At 42.8% G+C, this 24,526-nt stretch overlaps 1 protein-coding gene across 4 annotated transcripts in view; it reads right to left on the reverse strand.

Annotated features, from left to right (window-relative positions):
• Window positions 1-22,452, reverse strand: part of ets1 (v-ets avian erythroblastosis virus E26 oncogene homolog 1) — a 37,269-nt gene extending 14,817 nt beyond the window's left edge. For 2 of the 4 annotated variants that reach the window (XM_044353581.1, XM_044353579.1), the window contains exons 1-3: window positions 22,364-22,452; window positions 20,778-20,974; window positions 17,464-17,611 (exon numbers count right to left, since the gene is read on the reverse strand). In XM_044353581.1, the coding sequence (XP_044209516.1) occupies window positions 17,464-17,611; window positions 20,778-20,846 (217 nt within the window). In that variant the 5' untranslated portion in view covers window positions 20,847-20,974; window positions 22,364-22,452. Of the gene's footprint in view, window positions 1-9,133; window positions 9,494-17,463; window positions 17,612-20,777; window positions 20,975-22,363 lie in introns of those variants that run through there. The other 2 variants (XM_044353580.1, XM_044353582.1) reach the window with 2 other exon arrangements.
• Between the last annotated feature and the right edge of the window lie 2,074 nt (window positions 22,453-24,526).

Below are 24,526 nucleotides of genomic sequence, written 5' to 3' on the forward strand. Positions count from 1 at the left end.
TCTTTTGTTTGTTTTTTTTTATTTTAAATTACTTCTTTAAAATGAGTTTGAAGTGGCATTTTTGTTTACTATCTTGAAGCAATTCAAAGCACAACAAAAGTTTCAACTATTAGGTGACAGTGTTACAGATTCTAGAAAGACAAATTTCTTTTTTTTTTTTTTGCAACATTTTACTTTTAAATAGTATGTAATGTATGAACGTTGCTTTGCTGGGGTTTTGTATACTGAATTGAATTTCAATATTACAAAATGTGACACATAGGACACAGCACCGCTGAAAGACAAACACAAAACCTAAATGTGCCATTATAATAGAGCAGTCTCCATGGTGAATGATCCATAAGAAAGTTATCTGCGGCAGAGCTAATGTACAGTGTGCATCCATTAGTGAGAGAGGGGAGCTAGGATCCAGACAATCTTGAGTAAATGATGAAGTCCTGATAGGATTTCAATGCCTGTGAGTCCCATTAGAAACAGAATGGTCAGTATGTACTGAGAGTTAGAGCATCCACAAGTCATCACTTTCCGCATTAGACAGTGTGGGTCTGTCCACAAAATGAGTCCCATCCACTTAGCTCACAAAATGTGGGAGCGGGTGTAAATCGCAATATTATGGCATTCACATTTCACTAACAAGACTCAGAGTAAAAAGAATGTCTGCAGAGAAAAGTATGAAATAAAACCAGTTTCTGTTAATGATGAACTATTCTAAGAATCACTGATGAAGTGAGACTGAGGTTGTCTAGATGAACAGTAAAAAGGTATTGATTAGCCACTCCCCTCTTGCCATGATATGAGTAATGGACAGGCTGCTGAGTGCGACAATGATATTTTCCCCCAGGGGATTCCAACTGACAGACTGTGCACCTTTACTGCCCTGCCCTTGTGACCAAGCCCCAACCCAACTTTCGACGAAGGTTGTATTCAGCACCTCAGGCTGTTAAACTGACACACATATAAACATACACACACATGATCTAAATTAGCAACCCTCTTTGCCTGTGCACCAGAGCGTGGGCGTGAAATTGGGATTCTTGCTGCTGTAGCCAAAGTCTATGGGACTGGAAGAGGCAGGGCTGGGTAGGACAGGACAGGGCTGGGGAAGATAGCAAGGGAGCATCTCGGGTGGGTGAGGGGTGACTGAGTAGGGGGCGATGAGTCACCAGCCTGTAATATGAGCCCATCACAGGACAAGAGAATCGGGGGTGGGCACACACAGAGAGGGAAAGAGACAGATGAATGAATGGGAGGTCTCATAAAGCTCCCTCTCTTCTCCTTGTCTCTGGAGTGACATCACAGTGGGATCAGTGCCATCTCCCAGCCTCTGGCGGAGACTTGGTTCATTCATAAAGCCTGGACTGCTGCCTCCACTCAGAATGATGCAATGATACAAGCAGAGCAGGCAACCAGACCCAACAAATAAGGGACAATATGCTTTCTATCATGCGATTGAGCTATAAATAGCCCTATAGAGTTATTCAATCAGTGGGTGTGTGTTGGTGTGAGGAGTGGGCTGTGAAAAAAAACATGAGGACAACATCTGAAAAGGGTATGTATGCCTTTCTATGTCCCTCTATGCTAAAATGTATGGTGGGCTTTCTTAAAATCAGTTCAAGAGTCCATTTCCTGTGGCTAAGTTGCCACTTCCTGTGGGAAGTGAGGTGAGTTGTGGGTTCAGGTGAGGGTCAAACATTTCAGATCCACCACTAAGGCCTTCCTGAATTTCCCTACATGCAGGTACATATCAGCGGGGTCACGATAAGGTGCAGGGAAAAGGAGCGGAGGTCCTGGCTACTTGCCAAGGACTTATAATTGGCTCTTTAAAGCAGACCAGTCTACCCACAGCAGACCAGAGGTGACAGTGGTATCTGAGAGAGAGCCTTTGATGGCGATCCGTATCTGGACCCCTGGTCTGAGAACGCGGGGTCATAAACCCGACCAACATGAAGGGGGCCCATTCAGCGCCACAGGGTGATAAAGTGGTGGCTGAGGGCTGCAGTGGAGCAAGAGGAGGAGGACGGGGTGGCAGTCTGGTTTTGAGAGGGCTGCTTGTTCAGCCAGCCGCTTTGCTGTTTAGATTTCCATCTCAATGCCAAGGACCAGGAATAGAAGTGTAGGGCTGGCTCAAGCCAAAGTGAAGAAGCCAGACCAGACCTAGACCATGCCTGCTCCAAAAGCAGGACAGTGTTAACCTAGAGAGATCCAACACACAAACCAGGGCCATCCCACCCTCACGAACAACGGTGCTGAAACACTAGTTTTATTCTTAGGCCTCCACCACTGCCTTCTGGCTGCACTCTTGCAGCACAAGCCTGTGGTGGTGTAAAGCAGCTGTATGGGACGAGGCCACTACTGCTGACATCTGTCTTTGCCCATGAAACTAGAGTTGTCCAGGATCACCACCACCACAGACACACCGGCTACTGAAGCAGACAATAAGTGAGACGAATACCCCATAGCTGCCTTGCTGTCTTTCTTTCTTCCACTCCCTCCATTTCTGAAATCATATTAGCTTATGATGTGAAAGTGCATTAACTCTACTGTTTATGCCAAAGTCTGAGCACTTGATATGACATTACCTCTGAGTTTGAAATGATCCGCGCCACCGCCAACAGACGCTAGACATATTTTTGCTGAAAGCTTGATGGAAATACTTTCCTTTCCAGAGGAACGATGGGAAACAGAGACAAAGCACTTTCAGCAGGATTTGGCTCCTTATTGCTTGTTTAACTGCCTGCAAACTTTGTTGCTCTGTGATCTTCAACAGTGTGAAAAGGCCTAGTTTTTTTTAGATATGCTACAAGTATCAAAGATTGAGCAACAGTAATGCACTTTTCACAACAGCCCATTGCACAATCTTCAAGTTCTCTATTACTTCAAAGAGGCAGACACATAATATTTCTTTTTAAAAAGCTAAAACTCGATATGCACTAAAATTATATACCTACAGTAAGAGATCTGACAAATCACACACAACTTTGTGGTTTTCTGTGACCTCCTTGTATGTTAAATATTTATAATGAAAGCACTACTTGATCCAAAAACCTTGTTTTATCCATCTCTTCAATGCATATTCCCAAACACTGTGGCAGGGAAAATAGAGCTGACATCTGACTACTGTACTGGAGAGTGCAGGTGGTGCTATCCTAGCCGTATCCAGGCTAGCTGCACTCCCAGGCTCCATCCCTGTTGTAAACAGACAGGGGATGCTCTGGAGGAACTGTTTAGGCGTTAAACCAAACACACGACGTATCTGACAAACAGTTTACTCTGTGTGTTGCATTTTTTCCACAAAACATGGGGCCTGCCCCATTTCTTAGTCCAAACTGATAAATTCCACAACCAAGTTCTTGATATAAGTGTGAATTATGTGGGACACTATACAGCCACACATTCACACACAGCCACTCGACCATTCTATTGTACACATACAGTGTGCACGCATGTACGTCTTGTAATGGCTGGGTCTAATTATACATCATACATATATAAGAAGCTTGTTGCTTGTTTGAAGGCGAGCTATGGGCGACAGATGGATACTTGATAAATAAATTCCCTCCAGACCGCAGTGTTTTCATGTTGCGTGCCTCACATTCCACCTCTGTTTTACAATCACTAATGTGCTTCTCACAGCTTTCTTGTTTTCCTCTAATGTGACCAAAAATGACTTGTGGTCTAAGTGGCAAAATGGTTTCAGCTCAAGATGATGAATTACTCTTCTATTTTAAGCTCAGCGTAGACTCCATGGCTAATAGAAGTATAAAACATCAAACATCTGGCCACATCTCTCTTTCTTTATCTTATTTAAGATATGTGTGTTATTTTTCATGACGGTGTGAAACACCTCAGCTTTGGCTGACTGTGCTGATGAAAAGATCTTAACCACAGTTTGATAACTGGAAAGTTACAACTCAGTGTTTTGCAATAAGAGATGGAAGTGATTTCCAAAACATGCACATATCATTGCAGAAGTGTAAACTCAAGCTCATCGTGTGTTTCCTATATCTGTCTTGCCAACTCTCTCTCTCTTACACACACACAAGCACGCACAGACTATGACTCATTCCATCAAAGAATGACTGGACTTCAGGGGATATCGTGCTGTTTCAGTTGACAATGTGACTGATCATGATGAAAGCAATGACCATATCTTGTAAAATTCCTGCTCAATGACTCAAAATTTGACCCCGTTGCCATGTAAGTATGAATAAAACAAACACGTTTAAGGCAGCAAACCGAGCATCTCTAATGAGCATTTATGTGAAGCCCTTAGTTCATTTTCCACCGACACAATGGCATTTCTGTAAGCAAATACTGTCAAGTTCTCATTATGTTGTGGATGTGTGGGCCTACACCAGATGTAGTCAGTAAAAGTAACTCATTTCAATATGTAAAAAGTGCAGACATGAGGGAGGTCAGGCAGACAAAGCTAAGGAATCCAGCTGCTTTTACTCTCATAGCAGCAACCCCAGCGGCAGCCGAAAAACTTCCCATTGCTCGACCTCCTCCATGGCTGCCAGAACACATGTGCCTCCCATTTGACTGCGTCACTGAGGTCCAGCTCATCACGAGAGCCACGGAGTCACACCTACACAGCAGACCTGCCACCTCCTCAAACATACCCTTCTTTATCAGTCTTTGTTTTGGCAGGCCAATAAATCAATACAACTTTTGATGCTTTAGGTCTGATACACATACAGTCTGTGGCTGTACACTATTTGTTCACCTGATTACAAAAGCAGCACGCAATGCATACTGACTCCAAAAACAGGTGGTGTGCAGAAAACACAGACAAAAGAGAAAACAGGGGAAGAAAATCTGGAACATACACTGAACAGAATGAATGACATAGCCTCGTTGTGGACAGATGAACATCAGCGGTGAAACAAACCTGCTGCCTTTCGGGACAGTAGACTGATTCTCAAAGCAGGCATGTTTCTAAACTAGCCCACTTTCCATTCCATTATAGGAAACACAGCTCCTAAATGTGGAACTATAAAATAGAAACAGCAACAGAAACAGCAGGAGGACGAAAAAAGTTAAAAAGCACTCAGGACGATGTGGAGATGCGTGGGTGTTGTGGAGCCATTCCGGGGCAGCTTCAGGCCAGTTAGGGTTCACAGTCTGACTGGTAATGTAGGAAGGACAGAGGCCTGTGGCAGCACAAACCGGCAAGCGAGCCAAGCAGACGCACAGTCGGACAGCCAGTGGCGTGTGGTGCAGCAGGCGTCTAGTGCCATGACTCAGGAATTACAAGCAAGGAAGGAGTGGGGATGGGACAACATGCAAACATCAGGAATGCACTATACACCACATCAAGGTGACATGAGAGAAACTCATGTGGCCAGCAGAAAGAAATAGAAGCAGAGGAAGAAAGGGAAAGGAGTGGGAGGAACACTGGAGGGCGAATTGGGTGAGTGGGTGGGTGAATGATTGAAAAGATTTGTGTGTTACAAAAGAAGCTTGTTAATGCCTTATTTCTCCCGCCAAGGAACATATTTTCCTTTGTTTTGGTCGTTGGCTTTTTGCAGAATGTGAGTAAAACGAGAAGCTGTTGAAGATTGATTGCTGGGAGAGGCACTCTAATAATTTTAATCTCTAATTATTTCTTAGCATAGCGAAGACTTTTCACTACCATCAAATCAACCACACCTTGGAAGGTCTCTCTCTCACCCTGACCCATATGCTTACTATTTAGCAGACTGCTGTATCTGGTGCTAACACGCCTTACTTTATGACTAAGCTTTATAAGCAAAGATTAAGGCGTGTAGTCACTAGGGAAGCGTCAAGATAGGACCCACGCAGTAAAATAGTTTTATGTTTATATGGGCAACACTGCAGATGACTGGCTGAAAGAATAAGTAATGAATGAAATGCCAACTGAATGGGGGGATAACCCATTTGATGTAACACAGTGGCATCAATGAGTAGTGCGGGAGGGAAAGAAAGACAGGGTCATTGTGGAAACTTACAGACAGCCACTTTACTACTACTCGCCTAGTCTGTTGACAAGCCTGACCAGCACAGGGAGGCTTATTGAGGATGCTGGTATCCATTGCCCTTTAGGCATAAACATGGCCTGGTCAAACACTACCTAATGACATATGGGTGATGCACTGAACACTGGGCTGACTAATCAGGTTTTGAGCCGGCAAACCATATCGCCCTCCGTTTGACATGGCGCATACAGATGAAAAATGGGCTTGTTTGCTCCGTTTGGCCCGATTCATTGACAGACCACATCAAGAGAAGCCTGGATCACCCAAACAGTGTTTGCACAGCTGCCAGGCAGCAACGCACACTCAAACATTGGCATATATTACACTGCACTACTGAAGGAGTGCTGACACAAACACACCGAAGCAAAAATCTCAGGCTTATGTAACACTGTTCTGACAGAAACTACCCTTCTCCTCACCAAACCAACATGGGAGCCACCTCGGGAGATATAAGTCACCGAAGCCTTTATAAGAGTCATCCGTGTGGTATGGCCTGTGTGTGCTTGTGCGCATATGCAGCAGGCGTGGAACAAGATGCCATATAAGGGCTCTCAACAGAATCATCAGGAACGCCAGCTATAACAAACAGCAGTGTTTTGATCAGATAAAAGTGAGACTCCCCCTCTTGCTCCTTCTATGCCTCCATGCATGCCACCCAGCAGGGCATGCTCACAAACATTCCTGTCAGTTACTGAACCCCGACCTGCAGGCCTGATGAACAGAGAAGGAAAGTAAAAGAGGGACGAGTCACTCAGGTCTGAAACAGACAACTCCTTGTACTGTAAATGATTGATATCTTTCTCGTATTAAGTATTAAATCAATACTTAGATGACCTTAAATGATAGTTATTTCACAATCCAACACCTTCCATATGAAGTAATGTTCCACCCATCTTTAAAACTTGTCTCTGTAGAGCTGACAGTTTTGTTTTGACTACATGATGCTTTCAATAATAAGCTGCTATGATCTGGGTTACACTGAAGTCAGTGCACTGTATCAGGATTTGACTACTTTAACACTGAACAAAGGAATAAAAAGCTTGGTGGAACGTTAGAAGGCTTGTTTGGGTGCACCTCTGACCCTGGCAGTGTGTGAGCGCTTTAAAAGGAATTACCTCTGCTGGAGAGAGATAGAGAGAGAGGACAGGCCATGGGTAAGCTGACACTGGCTACACTTCCGTCACAAAGGAAAACAAACAACATAGTAAGGTGGGCTGGAAACCACTTTAGCCTGTTATGTATGTATGTACAGCATGTGGTTTCAGGAGGTCGGGCAAAGAAAAAAGAAAAAACAGCATCTGAGATTCTCACGATGCCATAGTTCTGTGCTGGAGAAAAAAAAACCAAGGAGCCATGTCCACTGGGAGAGCTACTACTTCCCCAATTGAGCCAATCAACAAATTCATTCTTGTAAGTTGTAAGCATCACTGTTGTGTCTTTTTGGAATCAGGAACAGCGAGGGCATTAGTAGCACATTTATCTTGTAAGCACAATAATACGAAGGAGTGAATAGAACAATGTGTGTGTGTCTGTGTGAGTGAGAAAGAGGTGGAGAAAAGATGTGCTTGTATCAAGTTGTGAACTGCTCTTTGGCAGCCTCAGCTTGACCCGAGTGCACCCAAGTTGAATGCAAGAGGGAGTGAGCATTGCGAAATGGTTTTGCAAGATAGCGCTACGCTTTGGCAACTTAACTGCAGCCATCAGCACTTTTAATGTGAGTTTGTGAGATGTGTATGTGAGAATCTATGCTGCGCAGGTATTGACAGTGAGGAGAAGGTGGTTAATGTGGTGAGTCACAGCTCCTTAGTGGGTCAACACTTGCAATTAGTATCAAATTTCTGTGATGCATCAGTGCTGCTTACTGCTTTACAAACACCACCTGAGCTGCAAAAACACAGGGGATTAGTTAATGTAAAAAGCTGCTAAATGCAAATTATCCAAACACACCACCATGTGTACCATCGCTCTGTGTAAAAATACAATCACACAAAATGAGAAGTGAAACCACACAAAGGTTTAAACCCAAACCCAAACACAGCTCACAGTTGTGGGCTTCCCTGCCCGTGCCCTGGACTACCCCTGCAGCAAGCCAAGTCTTCCAGGCAGCAGGGTCAGAGAGGCAAGCCTCAGCACTGCAGATTCATCACCTCAGCCTGCCTCTCCTTCCCTCTGGAAAGTCAGTTTCAACCACTGAAGAGGAGGGGGGGAGATAGAGACTAAAGGAGGGAGGGAGGGAGGGAGAAAAGACAGTGGGGCTGGTGGTGGAGGGGGGGCAGGAGGGGGGTGATTAGGCACCACGGCCTGTCTCCCATGCCGGCTGGGCAGAATGCCTTGGCTCTCCCAGTGTGGCACTGACTATAGTCAGAGATGGGAGAGAGAGGAGACGGAGATATATAGTGAGATTAAAGGCATAAAGGAAAGAAATAGAGGATATCATTTGTACAACAAATCTACAAAGCATAATCAATTCAAGCAGCACCAGTCCAAAACCAAACGTGACAAAACTTAAATTAGACAACTGTTTAAGGATAGGCTGTGTGTACAAGCAAACCTGGAAAAGCCATTAGTGTAGAACATGATCAGTGTAAAACATACAGCGCGTCTGAAAGTGTGTCACTTCAGAATATCAACACTGAAAACAAAATCTTTTGAATGAAATTAACACTTTTTGTTGCTATGCGTTGTGCCTGCACGACATAATCAAGTCTGCTTTTGTCATCAATGTCTAAAAATGTCTTAACTCTTGTGTTGTAACTTTTTTTCATATTTGCACCCTGTTTCACAGACAACGTCATGTTATGTATTATAACACGGGCACACGGGTCAGAGCATGATTCATTCAATAAGAAAAAAGAAACACACTGGTCATACTGTACAGCATATTGCATGACTGTAGAACCCTCAGGCGTGATTGCATTTCCCTGTTGCGTGTTGTCCAATATTGAGCAACCAACACGTTTTCACACTGAAATACCTTCGGGACGTTATGTCCCTCACAGCGCATCTGTTTACCGAGAATTATTACTGTAGTTAACATCACAGTAATCACCAGCCAGCAAGCTTACAAACATTAAAGGAGTAACGTTAGTCTCGTGTTAACTGTCAAGCTCTTACAGAAGAGTTGTATTACTCACCGTCCATTTTTTCAGCCTTTATGATCGTTAACGTCGGTTTCATATCGACAGCTGCCGTCATGATCATCAGATCAGTGTGACTTAATAACGCCGCGTCCCTCTTTTATTCTAACAGCTCCAAAAACACAATATAAGGGAAAATATTGTCTTCCTCTGGCGCCCCGGTCAGTTGTACTGGCAGATTTTTTTTTTAACCTTCCCTCTCACACTGAATACCGATTCCGTTTCTTGTACTCCTAACTTATCTTTCTCTTTCCCTCTTTCCCTCTCCGGCACATATACACACACACTCCCTCTTTTCCTCGTTCTTTCTTACTCACTCACACACTCACTCACTCCTTCCTCTATGTTTCTGGCTATGGGCGTTGCATTGCAAAGAGCGGAGTGCGACGACAGCTGAAGGGGGCGGTGTTTGGGGCTGACTTGCCAGTTGATTCACAATTCAATTATAATGCCCCCCAACCCACCCACCCCCCCGCCCCTTTACACACACACACACACACACACACTCATGCTCACACACACGCACACACGCACACACTACTGCTACTACCACCTCCCCCGTATCTCAGTGAGAACCTACTTGTACCCCTTCACGTCATCAGACGTAGTTAGGGGTCCGCATGTTCCCGCAAATTACTCTCGTTTTACAAGGATGAGAAATACTCAGGAGATGTCAGAGCTGTGAGTTGCTGAGAAAGAACTTTAGTAAACCTTATTATAGGGCACACCATCCTAACATGACAGCAAATACTTCATCATGTTATCTTTTATGGCAAAACACATTGTGAAGTTTTAAAAAAAATACTATTAAAGACTACTTTTATAGTGTTGGTCCCTCTAGGGATATTACTGAAATGTTACAGACATATTATAAGAACAAAAACAACATGGAGTACAATATGGCTTCTAAATTTGCACCAGAGAAACACTGTGAATCTCTTTAGGAACTTTATAGGAATAGTAGTCTACTGTTGAAGATTATTTCCTGAGTGTATGTAAGAAGCAAGTCCTTGGAGATCGTTTTTGATCTTAAAATAGTTACATACGGATGAATACCAGCAGTTTAGATGTAGTAATGTCCGAAGAACTGGTGACTATGAGCTAAAAGGAGAGACACGGCTGTCTGTGTCCTATATTCTGCACTTCCAGGCGTCCTCATAACTTGTAACTCACCCTCATAAACACCTCAGAGTATTTCCTGTTCACCTTGTACTGATCAATAAAAACAAACTATGTCTTTTTTTTCTCCCTACATAGCTAATCTGGTCTAAATCTTTGCAATTACATACAACATTAACTATGAAATTTTTCTTATATAAAAATGAGACACATAAATGTTGCATGGTTTAAAAATAGGTTAGTCATACAAATATTAAAATCAATCAGACTCGGTCTTATGTCACCAAGACCATCAATGAAAATCCAGTTTGAACAAGGCAAACTGCCTGTTCTAATTCTCAGTTTGCATTGCTTTTTTTTAGACTTTTGTACCTTCTTATCTACAATAATCAGGAACAATGACCATGCCTTACTGGAAATTGAATCAAAAATTTGCTCTGCCACTGGAAAAGAACAAAGACAAGGGGAAGATTTGGCTTTTTAGCCACAGTACGGCTCCACTCTGAGCAAACCACTACCATTAGGGAACACCTCCCATGGCAACAGAAACAATAATAACAGATTATTGTAGTAATTCTTGCACAAGTTCCAGTGGAACCTACTGCTTTTAACAAAAGCGAGAAAATCGGGCTCCAGCAAGAAACACTGGAGGAATAGTATGGACTCAGGTTAACGCAAATGCTTTCCTTCTTTTTTTCATTAATCAAACAAGGCAAATAGTTTTCTTGAAAACACCAGACCTCTATTTCCATAACTCCACCCTCATCATAAGCAACCTTGTTAGGGTGAGTCATACGGCGCACCCTACGATGAGCGTAAATATGATACTTCTGCATGTACTGTACGCATGTACTTCTAAATGGGATGATGTGGATGGAGGCAGGGGAGCCAAGGATATTGATCATACATGGATTTTTAAACCGGTGGTACTTCACCGGTTCCATTAGCAGCCCCGGATCAGGTTTCATTGGCCTGATAGGAGCCTCGTCTGGGAAGAGTGCTGGTGGGTTCTGTGGTGAGAGGAGCTGCATCACCAGGGGCAAAGTGGAGGGGGTGATGGAAGGAGAAGAATGGACGAGGGAACAGTTCCTCTCACTTCATCCGAGTCAGTCAGTCAGTCAGTCAGTCAGTTAGTCTCTCTGACTAGACCTCTTTGTTTTCTGTTAATGAACTCCCCCGTATCTGTTCTTAAAAGGACAGCCTCAGTCCTTTTGTGCCTAAGGGCAGCCATTAGAGGTTTAATGGTGTTGCTGACTAATACCTGGGCTGGCGTCACTGTAGCTTGTTTCAGTTTGTGTTTTCTTCTGCCTGTCTTCACATCTTTACATCTGATACTCACATAAGAGAATTTAGATGGTATTTCCCAAAACACTTCTGAGAATGCACACTAAAAGTGATATGATCAAAACCAAATTATTAAACTGAAAATGTAAAAAAAAAAAAGAAGTGAATGTGCAGCTTGTTGACAAAGTGATTACAATCAGCATTGTTGCTTTAAATTCCTGTTGCCAGGAAACATCTGAGCATATTTCTGTTCTCGTATCGCAGTGCAGTATGTTACTGATCTGTTTCTCAGAGCAATGACCATTTCTATTGCCAAAAGACAACCGGGTGTACAATGACCCTGAAACCAAACACATTTTTATGAAAAGGACATACTGACATGAGGAAAATGATTCCCATAAAAAATGTAATTGTTAAATAGCAAACAGTCAGTTTATCTCCAGAGAGATCTCAATATCAGCTACTTGTGTCAAAGTTTTGCACAATACAAACCCAGAAAACAACTATTGTTGAAACAAACTGTGTCATTTCCCTTTTAGATAAAGAGATTGTTAATTGTCTTACTGTCTCATAAAACAACCAGCTAGTGTATGTACCAGTACGTTTGAGGACAGATGTCCCAGATCAAACAAGTTTTGGTTTCAGTGTCTCTTTTCTTCACCTGGCAAATGCTGTTGCCATGGTTTTGACAGTTAGCTGGCTTCACTCATTTGCGTTGCAGTATAGCACCCCTAGCTGAAGCAGCTATCTCTCTCCTTGCTGCTCTCTCCTGCTGTCTGTCTCACCCTGGCACATCTGTGTTGTCTGCCTGTCTATAATCCTTAGATGTAACCGTTGCACCTGCTACTTTTCACAGAGTTAACTGAAAGGTTATTCGATTTAGAGCAATCCATACACCTGTCAAGTGATATTTTGTCTTTGATGTTGGAAGAATTTGAATTGCTTTAAGTATTCTGCTTTCAACGCTATTCATTTTTCTCCCCCACATTTACAAATATAAAATATGAAGTGAAGATTTAGCCAGAATTACTTGGAAGAGTTAAACTTCTCAGACAATGGATACATTGTGTGAATAGACAGCATTTAGCATGCAATCAATCAGTCACTGATTTACAGACACTCAAGCACAAGCACAGATGGGTGATGGACACACACACACACACACATAGAGAGGGAGAGAGAGAGAGAGCAGACAGTGAAACAGTAAAACAGTGGGGTCCTTGTGGCCTCGGTCTAGTGGCTCAGTCTCAGCTCTATCTGTGGTGGATGCTGTCTGAAGGTGCCACAGGCTGGATGCACTCCTGCTGAGATCAGAGGGTTGGCTGGGACAGGAGCGGTGTATCCCTGTGTGTGTGTGTGTGTGTGTGTGTGTGTGTGTGCGTGTGTGCTTGCTTATGTATGGTGTACTGTGCTTGTGTATGTCTTTCCCTTGTGCCTCGCATTCCAAAGTCTGTTCAGACAGAGTGTATGTGTGTATATGTGCGTGTGTGTGTGTGTGTGTGTGTATGTGTGTGTGTGTGTGTCAGCGTGTGCACTACTAAATTGTGTGCATGTAAGTGCACTGGGAAAGTAGCAGGGCCTCCCTGAACAAAGGCTCAGCTCTTTTCTGAACAATTAGCTTCGCTAAAAAGGACATCTCTTCCTCCATTAGCGGCACCACGTGCCCCCCATCACTCCATTGTGCAGATAATTCAATTATCCCCACCCCCCTCTGAGTCTCTTTGCCTCCCAGACCTCCCTCTCTTCGTCTTGCCCTCCCTCTATCCCTCCCTCCCTTTTACCAACACGCTCTCCGATAAAGCTCCACTAGTCTCCACAGCTGAAGGGAAAATACATCAGTCTGTGGTTTTAATTTGTTTCTCATTTAATAAATTGTGTATTACAGTAAGGAGCAACACTCAAAATAATGGTATACAGAAATGAAAATAATCCTGCTGTTGTACAGTTGCTGGTTGTTGTTTTTTTTTGGGGGGGGGGTTGTTAATTGTTATATAAATGCTCTTTATATTGTGAGTTATTATGGGAAATAATTGACCTTTCACTGAAGGACTGGATTCAACTGTGAACACACATAACAAGACAAAGTAAGAGGTCTTACCGTCACTGTTGTACACTCATTGTAGTTAACAGTCTGTGAATATTGCAGAGCTCACAATATAAACATTAAAACAATGGGAGGTCTCTCTTAGGACTCATTAAAGCGCCACCTTTCCTGATGAGCTGGCATCTGTTGCATCATCACCCGTCAGTGATTGCATGTGTTTCAGTACTGCATGTTCTCCAACTGAAGTGGTTTGTAATTAGTCACTGCGCTATCAAGAGGAACTTACCACACTAACGCTTCCTAGAATAAAACTCTAGAATTCTGGGAAAGTTCAATCTGAGTATTTGGCTGATGCTCTAAAGCAGAGCATCTTTAAAATAATGGTAGAATAATGACTCTAAAATAAGAGGACCTTCAATAGATGTCAGTTAGGGCAAAATTCTGAGACATTTCATCAAGGTCAAGAGACTCAATCTTAAAAAGTACTTTAAATGATTTTTCAAAGAAAGAAGAATATTCACCAGAAATTAGTCTTTGAGATGATCCTTTTAGTTCTGTCAGTTCTTTTAGTACTTTGAGATACAAATTACACACTGACTCTGTTGTAAACACGCCATTTTAATGTGCAATACATCCACTTCTCAGAAGTCTAATGTTGAAACTCAGTCAGATAGTTAAGACTTCTAAAAATACTATAAAATTGACACACATACAGAGAAGCAGCAACTGACTACCTCTTTCCTCTGTTTATTGACTAACACCTCTTTCCTCAGAACTATCATTATACCATGCGGTTCAAATCTAGGACCACGGCAGTGGTATAGACCATTCCTCCACAGTTGTCTGTCGCTTTTCCGTGTTTCCACTCTTGTTTTGTTTTATTGTTGGAGGGGGAAGTGTGTGCCGGCCTGATTAGCATCACTGTTTCCTCCTTTCCCATAACCCCCCAGACCCCCGCAGGCTGCCTGTTTACTTTAAGAAATAAAAAATGGGCCTGCACCCGTGAGGACGTGCCCCTCATCAGAGGCGAAGCCCCCCGTCCCCCCTCCCCCCCCCCCCAAGGCTCCACATCTCAGATCCTCCTCCCCTCGTCTCTTCTCCTCCTACCAACGCCAGTCCCAGTCCTGTGACTTATCCCTCTCCTTATCCGTCTTTTCTCCTCATACTCTATTCCACCCACTCTCTCTTTTCTTTCCACCCTGTTCCCCTCCTCTTCCAACTGCCCAGCTGTCAAATCACATCAAATAAAACACAGGCCAATGGTCCCTGAGTGCCAGATCACAGCTGTGTCTGCGTGTACTAAATGGGAGTGCATGTTTTAATGTACAGTGAACTCACGAGTGCCTGGGAGTTGATGTGTGTGTGTATGTGTGTGTGTGTGTGTGTGTCTGCTTTACTGAATGGGAGGATGCTGTAATACAATACACACCAGAGTGCAGGGTGCGAATTTAATGAATGAATATGCGGAGTTTGCATCACTGCAGGATGTTTGCTGGAGGTTGGAGTGCATGTGTGTGATATCTGTGTCTGGATTTAGATAAAATTGGACACAGAAATACGCACTCACTTTTTTTTTTTTTTTTTTTTTTTTTTCACACACACACTCGCACATTGTGAGTTTCTACAATGGGAGTTTACAACAGGCTCTGTGGTACGAGTGTTGGATAGTGAAGAGTAGAGCTGGGTTAGTGTAAACATCACTGTGGCATGGCTGTTGTCAGGAAGCAGTGTGTGTGACATTGGGCTCTGGGCCAAACATGCAATGGTCCTTTAACATCCAACATCCCCGCCTCACATCTGCTCTGTACTTTTTCTTTCTCACACAAGCACATTTCATTTTAACAACACCCAATCCATTGTCAAAGAATAAAGTGACTTCAACTGCAAAATCATAACCTACCTCACTTTATCATCCAATCATCATCCCATACATCCAAGAAAGATTTGGTTTGTGAGGAAGTTGGGGGATCTTGGCAACTAAGAACTTACCTGCTTTAAAAAAAATATCAGATTTCATTTTCATGTCAACTATTGTGACCGTAAAATATTTTGAAATGGTTAATTTATCTTTTCAGAATATCAGTTTCAGTCTTCTTTCACTGAAGAGTTAAAGGAAGGGAGGAGTTTGCATTTACACATATTTATCTTTTCATGAATGTACTGTTGCTGATGACAATTTAAGCTCTATACACATGAATCAAACGAAAAGAGGTGCCTTACAAGCCCTGCCTGCCACATGACCCCACAGGTGAAGCCATTATTTCCAATTCAATCTGAACAAATCTTCAGCTGATTTGATTGAAGGGATCTAAGATGCTTCCTAGTTGATTAAATAAAACTCCTGTGTACTGTTAATGAGCAAAAACATAATCAAAATTAAAAACTGCCACAAATTTGTTGGTAAAAAAGAATGGTATTCACACATGAAGTTATCCAAAGTGTCAAATCACTAAAACAGCAGGAGAAAGCCAAAATCATGTGTACCTTCAAGTGAATATGAATGATTTGACATTTGCAAGCCTAAAATATTCAAGAGGAGGGTATGCTTTCAGTTTGAGAGAAATGAGTCAAAGCAACGGCTACAGGGTGTGGAGACTGTGTCAGAGGTTATTTAGCTGCTTTGAGGTTAGCACAGACTCATAACGCCGTATGCTGGTGGCACAAAAACCTCAGTAGCACTTTATGACACCGAAGACAAGAGCTAAATGACTCTAACAACATCTCCAGGTGGCTTCAATGCTCTTAGACCTGTGGTTTGCATAGTGTAGGATTTAGGAGGAGAATGAGAAAAAAAAAAGGTCAGAGCACGGTCATTTTTTTCCACTCAGCAATGTTTATGTCAACGGTTTAGCGCTGGGAGCAATGAAGTGAGGGCTCCAAAGGAGTGTGTCTCTGGCAACAAACATCAGCAAATCCCATCAAATCCTGACTCCCTCTCATACATGCACACACACACACACACACACACATATGCACACTCAGGCCCCCTCCACCTCTCTAGAGACCAAACCAGAGGCTTGGGAAAAAGATGGCCGCCCTTTGGCCCCCTGTCTTGCCCCCTGCATCCAGCTCAGGGAGGTGACGGAAGAAAGCTTGTGCCCCCCAGCACCCCTACCCTACTCCCGTGGCATGCGTCCCAGTTCGCCAGCATCAATCACTTTTGAGGACGAGAAGAGGCCAGAGTCAAACACAGGCAAATGCACTGGAAGGAATGTTCCAGTTTAAAATAAAACTCATTCGAAAAAAAAAAAAAAACCAAACAAACAAAAACAAAAAAACAAAAAAGAAAAAGAGATGATTGGAAGCAGAAAAATGCAGGGCATTTGGTTGTCCCCACAAGAAGAGTGGATATACAGAGGAAAAAAAGGAGAGAGATGGTGTGGGGGGTGGGGTATCTGGTAAAGGCATTGCCCTCTGGGTCAGCATCACCAACATCCCTCGTGCAGCAGACGCAGAACAACAGGCCAAGTGGAGACTGTGCGTGCATGTGTGTGTGTGTCTGTTCAGAAAAACTAAATGAGGGAATTTAAATGTGTGTGTCAAGATTGCAGGCATGAATGTCGGAGTGTGACTGATTGTCGATTTAGCATTACAGTCAACACAAAGTCTTTTGTTAAGTTGTTTATTCGCAGTGAACTATTGTCTGTTTTTGATGCATTATATATTGAAGCATATACAGTATAACTAAAAAAAAGAAGGTAAATTGTTTTTAGTGATTTATACGTATGAATTTTTTGGTTTGGGTACATACATGAAACTGTTTTGATCAAATATCATCACGTTCAGTGGTATGAACTGATCATGACTGAACATATGTTTGCTTCTTCTTACAGTATCTTGTACCATGTTTCAGGTCAGACTGTCTGTGTCCATGTCCTACCTGTAGGGCACATGTCATGTCCATTGGGTACCTCCTGCAGCGGTATATCCTGGGGGTAAAGGGGCTGTGATGGGTAATACTGTTGCTGAGGGTGAACCACACCTGGGAGCTGGGTCTGAGGGCCCACTGCAACCCCTCCACTCTGCCTCTGGGAACAAACAACACGTAGCAACATTACACATTTTTCATTTAGCCAAAGCATTAAAGCGAGCTTTTATCTATTAACCATTGGAAACACTTATTTTTCACTCATTTTCACTACATCCTGAGGGGACGAAGCTGAAGCTGAAAACAACTGATCAAACTTTCCAGTAGCGTTGGCCGACAGTACAACCTTGGATTTTGAAAACTATTTTTTTCATTGTTTTCCTGCACAGATAACCCTCGCGGCTAAATTTGACTCATTCAGTTTATCTTTGCTGTGTTGTTTTATCCTGCTTATCACAGCAAAGTTCACGTAAGAGGTTGCACCACGGGGGAAGTCTAAAGTCAGCACTTGACAGGGGAGCCAGGAGAGATATGAAATTCTATGTGGATACAAGAGATAGTAGGGGGGGAAGATAGCCACTTGGCCATTTTTAGCATATCAAAACCTTCATTTGACAACAAACAAAACCCTCAATAGATATTGTTGGACGTTACTGTTTGACAGTGATGTGAACAGGGGATTGGCGTTTTTCTCACAAGAGTGTAGACAAATGAGCAAACAGGATTTTTGCTGTTTTTCATTTAAAATTTGAGAATCAAAATAAAAATGTTTCTTCAGCTCATGCTGAAATAACGTATTCTCCACAGTTGTGTACACAGCATGTAATCTGCTTTCAGACTTTATGTACATTTCATTTTGTTTCTGAGCCAGTCATTCAAAGGCGAGAATTGATCATTTTTATTTGTAATATGCTAAAAGAGACTCAGAGCAATACCACAGTTAGTCTTGGCAATGTAGCCTGCACTAGGGATGTTAGAGTATCATATGTCATATGTGTAACTGACAGACTGCCGATCTGATAAGCATTCCCTGTTTAAGCACAGCAGCATTTATCAGTAGCTGGCCAGCTTTATGGATGGCTAACCTGACCAGAGGATCAGGGAGGCAGTTTACGAGGCTCTTTAGGGGTTTGCGTGGGACGCTACCATCTCCTATCAGGTCAGTCAGTAAGGAGGGAAAAGTTACATAGGCATGGAGGGAGCCACATGGATAATTTATGGATTAGACAGATAGACTGATGTTGATAGCAGTGGAGATAACAGCAACACCATGTTCTTTGATCAGTTCCTCTTAAGTGTAGGGTAACTTTGAATGCAGCATACAGTCTACAATTTGAAAATTGAACAGGGATGGCTAACAACAACCTTCAGTGCCTTTTCAATTTGAAATAAATAATAGTATAAATACAGTACCGTACTATTTTTGTATGTATCTCCACAAAAACTTAATATCTGCAATATAAAACATTTAGAGGAGTTTCCTCTTCCTCATCTTGTCGAAACAGTGTTATTTATTTTATTTGATTTTATTAGCTTGTTTTTTGTTGTTTTGTTTTTGTTTTCTCCATACTGTACTGTACAGTGAAAAAAGCAAAACAGACACATGGCATTACACATGACTTCAACTATAAGAACTAACATGAAAACAATTATTTGGATGTGAGGGTATTACAGGCAAAACATTTGTGACAGGACAAGTTAATTGTCATTTTTGAACAATAAAAAAACAATGGTACATCATGTAGAAAGCACTGAGACCATAATTTACTACAGTAATAAACCAACATTTAAATAGAAAAAGACCAGAGGACATACATTTTCACTCCTGCGAGGTCTGACTGAAACGGCACATGTGCACTTTTTCTGTGTTTTGCAATATGGGAACATCAGAATTTCAGCACGCACTAAAAAAAAAACCCAAATTATAATTGATAGCTAAATTGACATCAAAGACTCATTGTTCTCGTATAGTGAATCAAGAACATACATGTACACAGTCATTCATTCATTTTTTTATTCATTCGCCATTTGTGTTTAGTTTATCTGCCCCCTGCTGGCTCTAAGAAGGAACTGCTGTGTCTACAGTTAACGGACAGGTGTAATTAAACGCACCTGTGCGTTAAAAGGAAAAGCACAGGTGTAAATTATAATGTCTGCCGTTCCAGGGCTGTGATGTTGTGCATGTTGGCTAACTGGAATCATTTGCAACTGATTGCCTTCGAAATGAGGTGTCTTCTGGAATTTTCTATTTAATTAAAGTTACAGTGCTGCTCGGGAGCCCTTATTTTAATCCACTGTTCGTTGCATAAAGTCCTTGTTAAGCATATAAGACACTGAGAATCACTTAAGAGTAAACATAGAAAAGAAAAAAAAAAACTTCAGAACTTCTGCTTTCTGCTGATAATTCATGTAAATTCAAGAGAATAGAGCTACTGAGGTGGCCTTGGTTCACCTTTTGACCAAGTCTGCCCTGGTACACAGTAGTCTCAATTTCAAAGGCAAGCCCCGCCACCTGAGCCAATTAGGATCCAGGGAGCTATATCCTTCTGTGTTTTCTATCAGGCCAGGGTGGGGTTGCCATTTGCATATAACCTCAGTCTCTTATCCTAATGTGCCGGCGCTCTGCATACAAATGGAGGCATTTATTTTGCCGCTCCTTGGCCTTCACCCTTCAAATGCTCACCTGACAGGAATCCCAATGTTCCCAGCTACCACTGTCTCTGACTCTGTATTCAGCTCTCTCATTTGGGAAGCGTTAAGAGCCTTGGTGTTCTTGCAAACAGACTGTTGCAAAGCACTGAGCGGGTGGCTTAGCTGAGAAAAGTGTTATTCGTTGGAAATGGTCTGACTCCAATTTGATTGGTTAGTGGCAAGGTTGGAGGCCTACAGGTCTCAATATTTACAATATTACTTTGCTAAAGAGAAGTGTCTTGGCGCAGGGTGGTTGTGCAACACAGAAGAGTTCATGAGGGTGATTTCACAGCCTTGTAGAAAATTGTCTTGTTCAACAGTTCTGTTTCCTAACTTTTGATGAAATCATGAGGAACATCATGTACAGGGACGCTATTAGTGCAACACTGGTGGACCATACTCAACAGGAGAGATGTTCAGATAGAGTGTGTTCCTGTGAGGTGATGGAATCCAGAGTTGCTAACACACATAGGAGCACACCACTCATATGCTCCTGCACACATTCCCACACTGCCATGTGGCTGAGCAGCTAACACACATACACACACAAACACTCATTCCCTCACACCAGCCGGCTGTGTGGTAGGTAGCTGAGGCAGCCTTAGCATGGAGGTAATTTACGAGGGAGGTCTTACCATTGCGCCCAGACGGTCACAGGGGTGAAGGGCCGGGTAGGAAGAAACTGGATCCATGTAGTAACTCATCACGGACGCTGTGGACAGGAGAAGCAGGGCCTGCTGAAGGGATCAACACGCAAACAGACGAGGCAGGGTGGAACGACCTATCTATCACACGCTGTTTACACTTTGTGTGTGCAAGTATGTGGTATATACTGTGTGCGTGTGTGTGTGTGTGTGTATGTGTGTGTGTGTGTGAGTGTGGAGAGAGGGGTGGGGGGAGGGGGGGGGGTGAGTATTTGTGTGTGTATATGTAGGTGTGTGGGAGAGGAGAGAGACAAGGAGGGAGAGGGAAGGGGGTCAAAGAGAAAGAGAGGGGAGAGAAAGAAATTTGAGCTGGGTTTCAATAACCTGCAACATCAGCTGCGCAGTTCAAAAGGGTGAAAACAGTGGTTTGAGGCTTTTTGAGAAGACAGTATCATCTCATACAATCACTGTCTGATTTAGGTTTTAGGGCTGGCAGGAGTTTATCATATTTAGAGGTGTTTCTGTTGAGGTACCGGATCTTTTTTTTCTTTCTTCTTTGAAAAAAAAAAAAGGATTTCAATTGAAGCAAATCCAACAATCCAGAGGCTTGTCAACTTAATGTTTCCATCACTTCTGTCTCACCGTCTCTCCCTCCCTTCTCCTTATGAGACTGCCTCCTCCCCTCATCTGCCTCACATCTTCTTCTCCTTCCTCTTCCTCTCCTTCCTCCCCTCCTACACACTTTGCTTATCACTTAACATTGTTTACTTGGAGCAGCATCAACAAAAGAGACTGGAAACTGAGCTGGAGGATCACATTAGAGGAGGAATGGTGTACATGGGCAGTGGCACGTTGCATACAGGTCCCATCCTCCTCACATTCATATGTTAAGCAATTTGGCATATCTGGTTTGTGGCAGCTGTTGACAGACTGAGGGGAAGATGCGCCAGCACTCAATGCTTGCAGATGTTCACCAGCTCAAAAAGATTCAGATGCTCTTGTTTCAGAAAAAAAACTACCCATACACAAAGTGAATAATGTGCAAATCAGTTATGTCATTCAAATGCATGCACTACCTTTAAGCTTTCACTTAAATGTCATTGATTTGCTGGAGAAAAGAAATCAATGGGAAATAAAAGAGTAAAGCAACTAATTATGCATTTTTTGTGATATAAATAGGTCCTACTTACATATTGTGTATTTTAATATTATATTTAATCATAGTTGGTTTCGGGTCTATAGGCTAAAGGAAATTTAAAAAAAAACAACTATTGGAGTAAAATTAATTTTTAAAAGAGATGAAAATGTTCAGCCAACTGTAATTTGTCATTTTGAACGCTGCTGTAAACTCGCTAAAATAAGCAGAGATGAAACAGGTCGAAAGCAATGAAAAAGCGCGCTGCACGCTTTATGAGAATTCCTGACGGGAAAAACAGAAACTTTGAAGCCAACACTTTCCGCCTGATGAATGAAACGATCTGACCGACAGCCGATAATATGACACGTTCTTTCATTATATCAATTCATGTATGGTAAAAAATCGATACAAAGAAAAAAAAAAAAAACTTTGCACTTACCGATTGTGAAGTTTCCTGTGAGCTGGAGGCGCCGGGCAGCTGAGTGTGACAGCTGAGCGGTGGACTGCAGAGATGCTGTACCTGCTCGCAGCGAGTCCCACAGAGGAAGGAATATTATGCACACTTTTAGTCCCTCCCTCAATCATACGGTGATCCTCTCCAAATCCCTTTTTTCCTCCTGTATGTAGTCTTTGGACTTCACATGCAGTTGTGGTTCACATGCAACCACGTTACAGGTGTAAAGTTGTAGAGAAGCTGCGATGGTCAATAATGGGTTTGGAGACACCTCAGGAAATGTACAGCACTTTTTCAAACTACATCCCGACAATATTCACTTTCTTGGAATTTTCCAAAGTATTGTGGGAGAAGTGTATTTATTCAGTGTCCATCTAAAATGAACTAAAAAGTGTCTGTGGAGCCTCACAATGAAACTGATTTTTCTTTACAGACTCTTTGTTCCTTCAATAACTCACATATATATTGTTTCCAAGTTAAGGTTTTGTAAAAATGACATATTTTAATTTCAGATGCATTTGAATTCAGTTTGTTTTATTTGTTTATTTGTTTGTTTGTTTTAGCCCATATCTTACTGGGAAAAATAGCAGGAAAGAGGCAGGAAAACATCACATGGAGACGGGGGTGATGATAATGACAATGGCTGATCTTCCTGTGATGTTGTCATCTGAAAGAAAGAAAAAAACATCTGTGTGTATGTGTGTGTGTGTGTGTGTGCGTACGTGTGTGTGTGTGTCACATTAAGTACATGTGAAAACACCAGATGGGTGGGATTTACCATTTTTGGACATTTGTATCAAGCTAATATTTTTAATTTGCTTTAGCAAATATCTCTTAACATACACTTGTATTGTCCTGCATGGTGAACCTCTGAAATCTGGCATCAAACTAGGCTAAAATGAATCACTTGAAGAACTGTCGCTGTCAAATCAATTTGTCTCAGGTCTTGCCAGAATGCCCCTGAGAAGTTTCTTCTTCTTCTTGAATATTTATTTACTGTACATCACTGACTATCATATCATCCCCCGCATCCTACCTCCTAAACCCAACCAACAGCCAGTGCATGTGCGACACTGATTAAAGCTATGACAGAAACGTTGACCACTCTTCTGCGAAATGAGAAGTTCCCCCCAGTACAACACAAGATCTACAAGCACCTGCTCTGATAGGGGCAGGTGATAACCAGGTAAGAGTGAGAAGGTTTATCTGTCTATTTGCCTATTTATCGCTTTATTTGTTTATTTATTTACACGCTGCAAGCGCACAGGCTTTACACTGCATTGATACCTAACAGCATAGAGCGCCGTCTCTCTACCACACGCTCACTCTCTCTCTATATCAGCTTAACACTCAACACTTGTGAGTCATCTTAAACACCTTGTGGCACCATGATAATTCCGTGACCTCAGTGCAGCATTTGTTTGAATTAGAAAGTGCACGGTTCAAACCTCCTGACAGCCACTGCTCTTAACAGTAAATCTTGAAGTCTGGGGGTAAGGAGATGTGTGTCTGTGTGTGTGTGTGTGTGTGTGTGAGTGAGTGAGGAGGTGAGGGCGGGGAAGGTGGTGGGGAGGGGGCGTGTGGGGGGGTCAAGTCCAAGGTGAGAGGCGTGAAGAAGTACCATAAGGGGCTCAGTGGCAGGCAGCCTGCATTTTCTCAAGACCTCGTCTGAATCCCTCTTCGTTCCGTGGGCCTCAGCGCCCTGGGCCCCCAGGGGACACAGATGGGCAACACGTCGAGGGCAAAAGGCGAGGGTATGACTTATTGCCATGTGGAGAGAGAAGCACGGGACGCGCCCTGTGATGAGACCAAATTGAATAAAAGCGGGGATGAATGTGATCCAGATCCTCAGCCGATGCCCCGGCAATGCTGTTTCAATTAACTGGCTCACCAGTTCAAAGGCGAGGCCCTCGATACACTTCTGCTCCGCATGAAGCCGCTATCATCACGTTGCCCCCTTGCCTTTCACCTCCCCATTATGGTGCCACCTTTTTCCACTCAGAGGCTCCGTCTATGTGCTGGCTGTGCTCATGTTTTACATTAAACAGACAACGCCCTGCCATCACAGCCAGTGAAACCCATCAGTCAAAATACCTGCAGGGGTTTATGGCCTTCACCACCACTCTCTTACTAAAGTCTTCTTGGTTT

This window comes from Thunnus albacares, chromosome 6 (genome assembly GCF_914725855.1).
Source record: "Thunnus albacares chromosome 6, fThuAlb1.1, whole genome shotgun sequence".
Lineage (NCBI taxonomy): Eukaryota > Metazoa > Chordata > Actinopteri > Scombriformes > Scombridae > Thunnus > Thunnus albacares.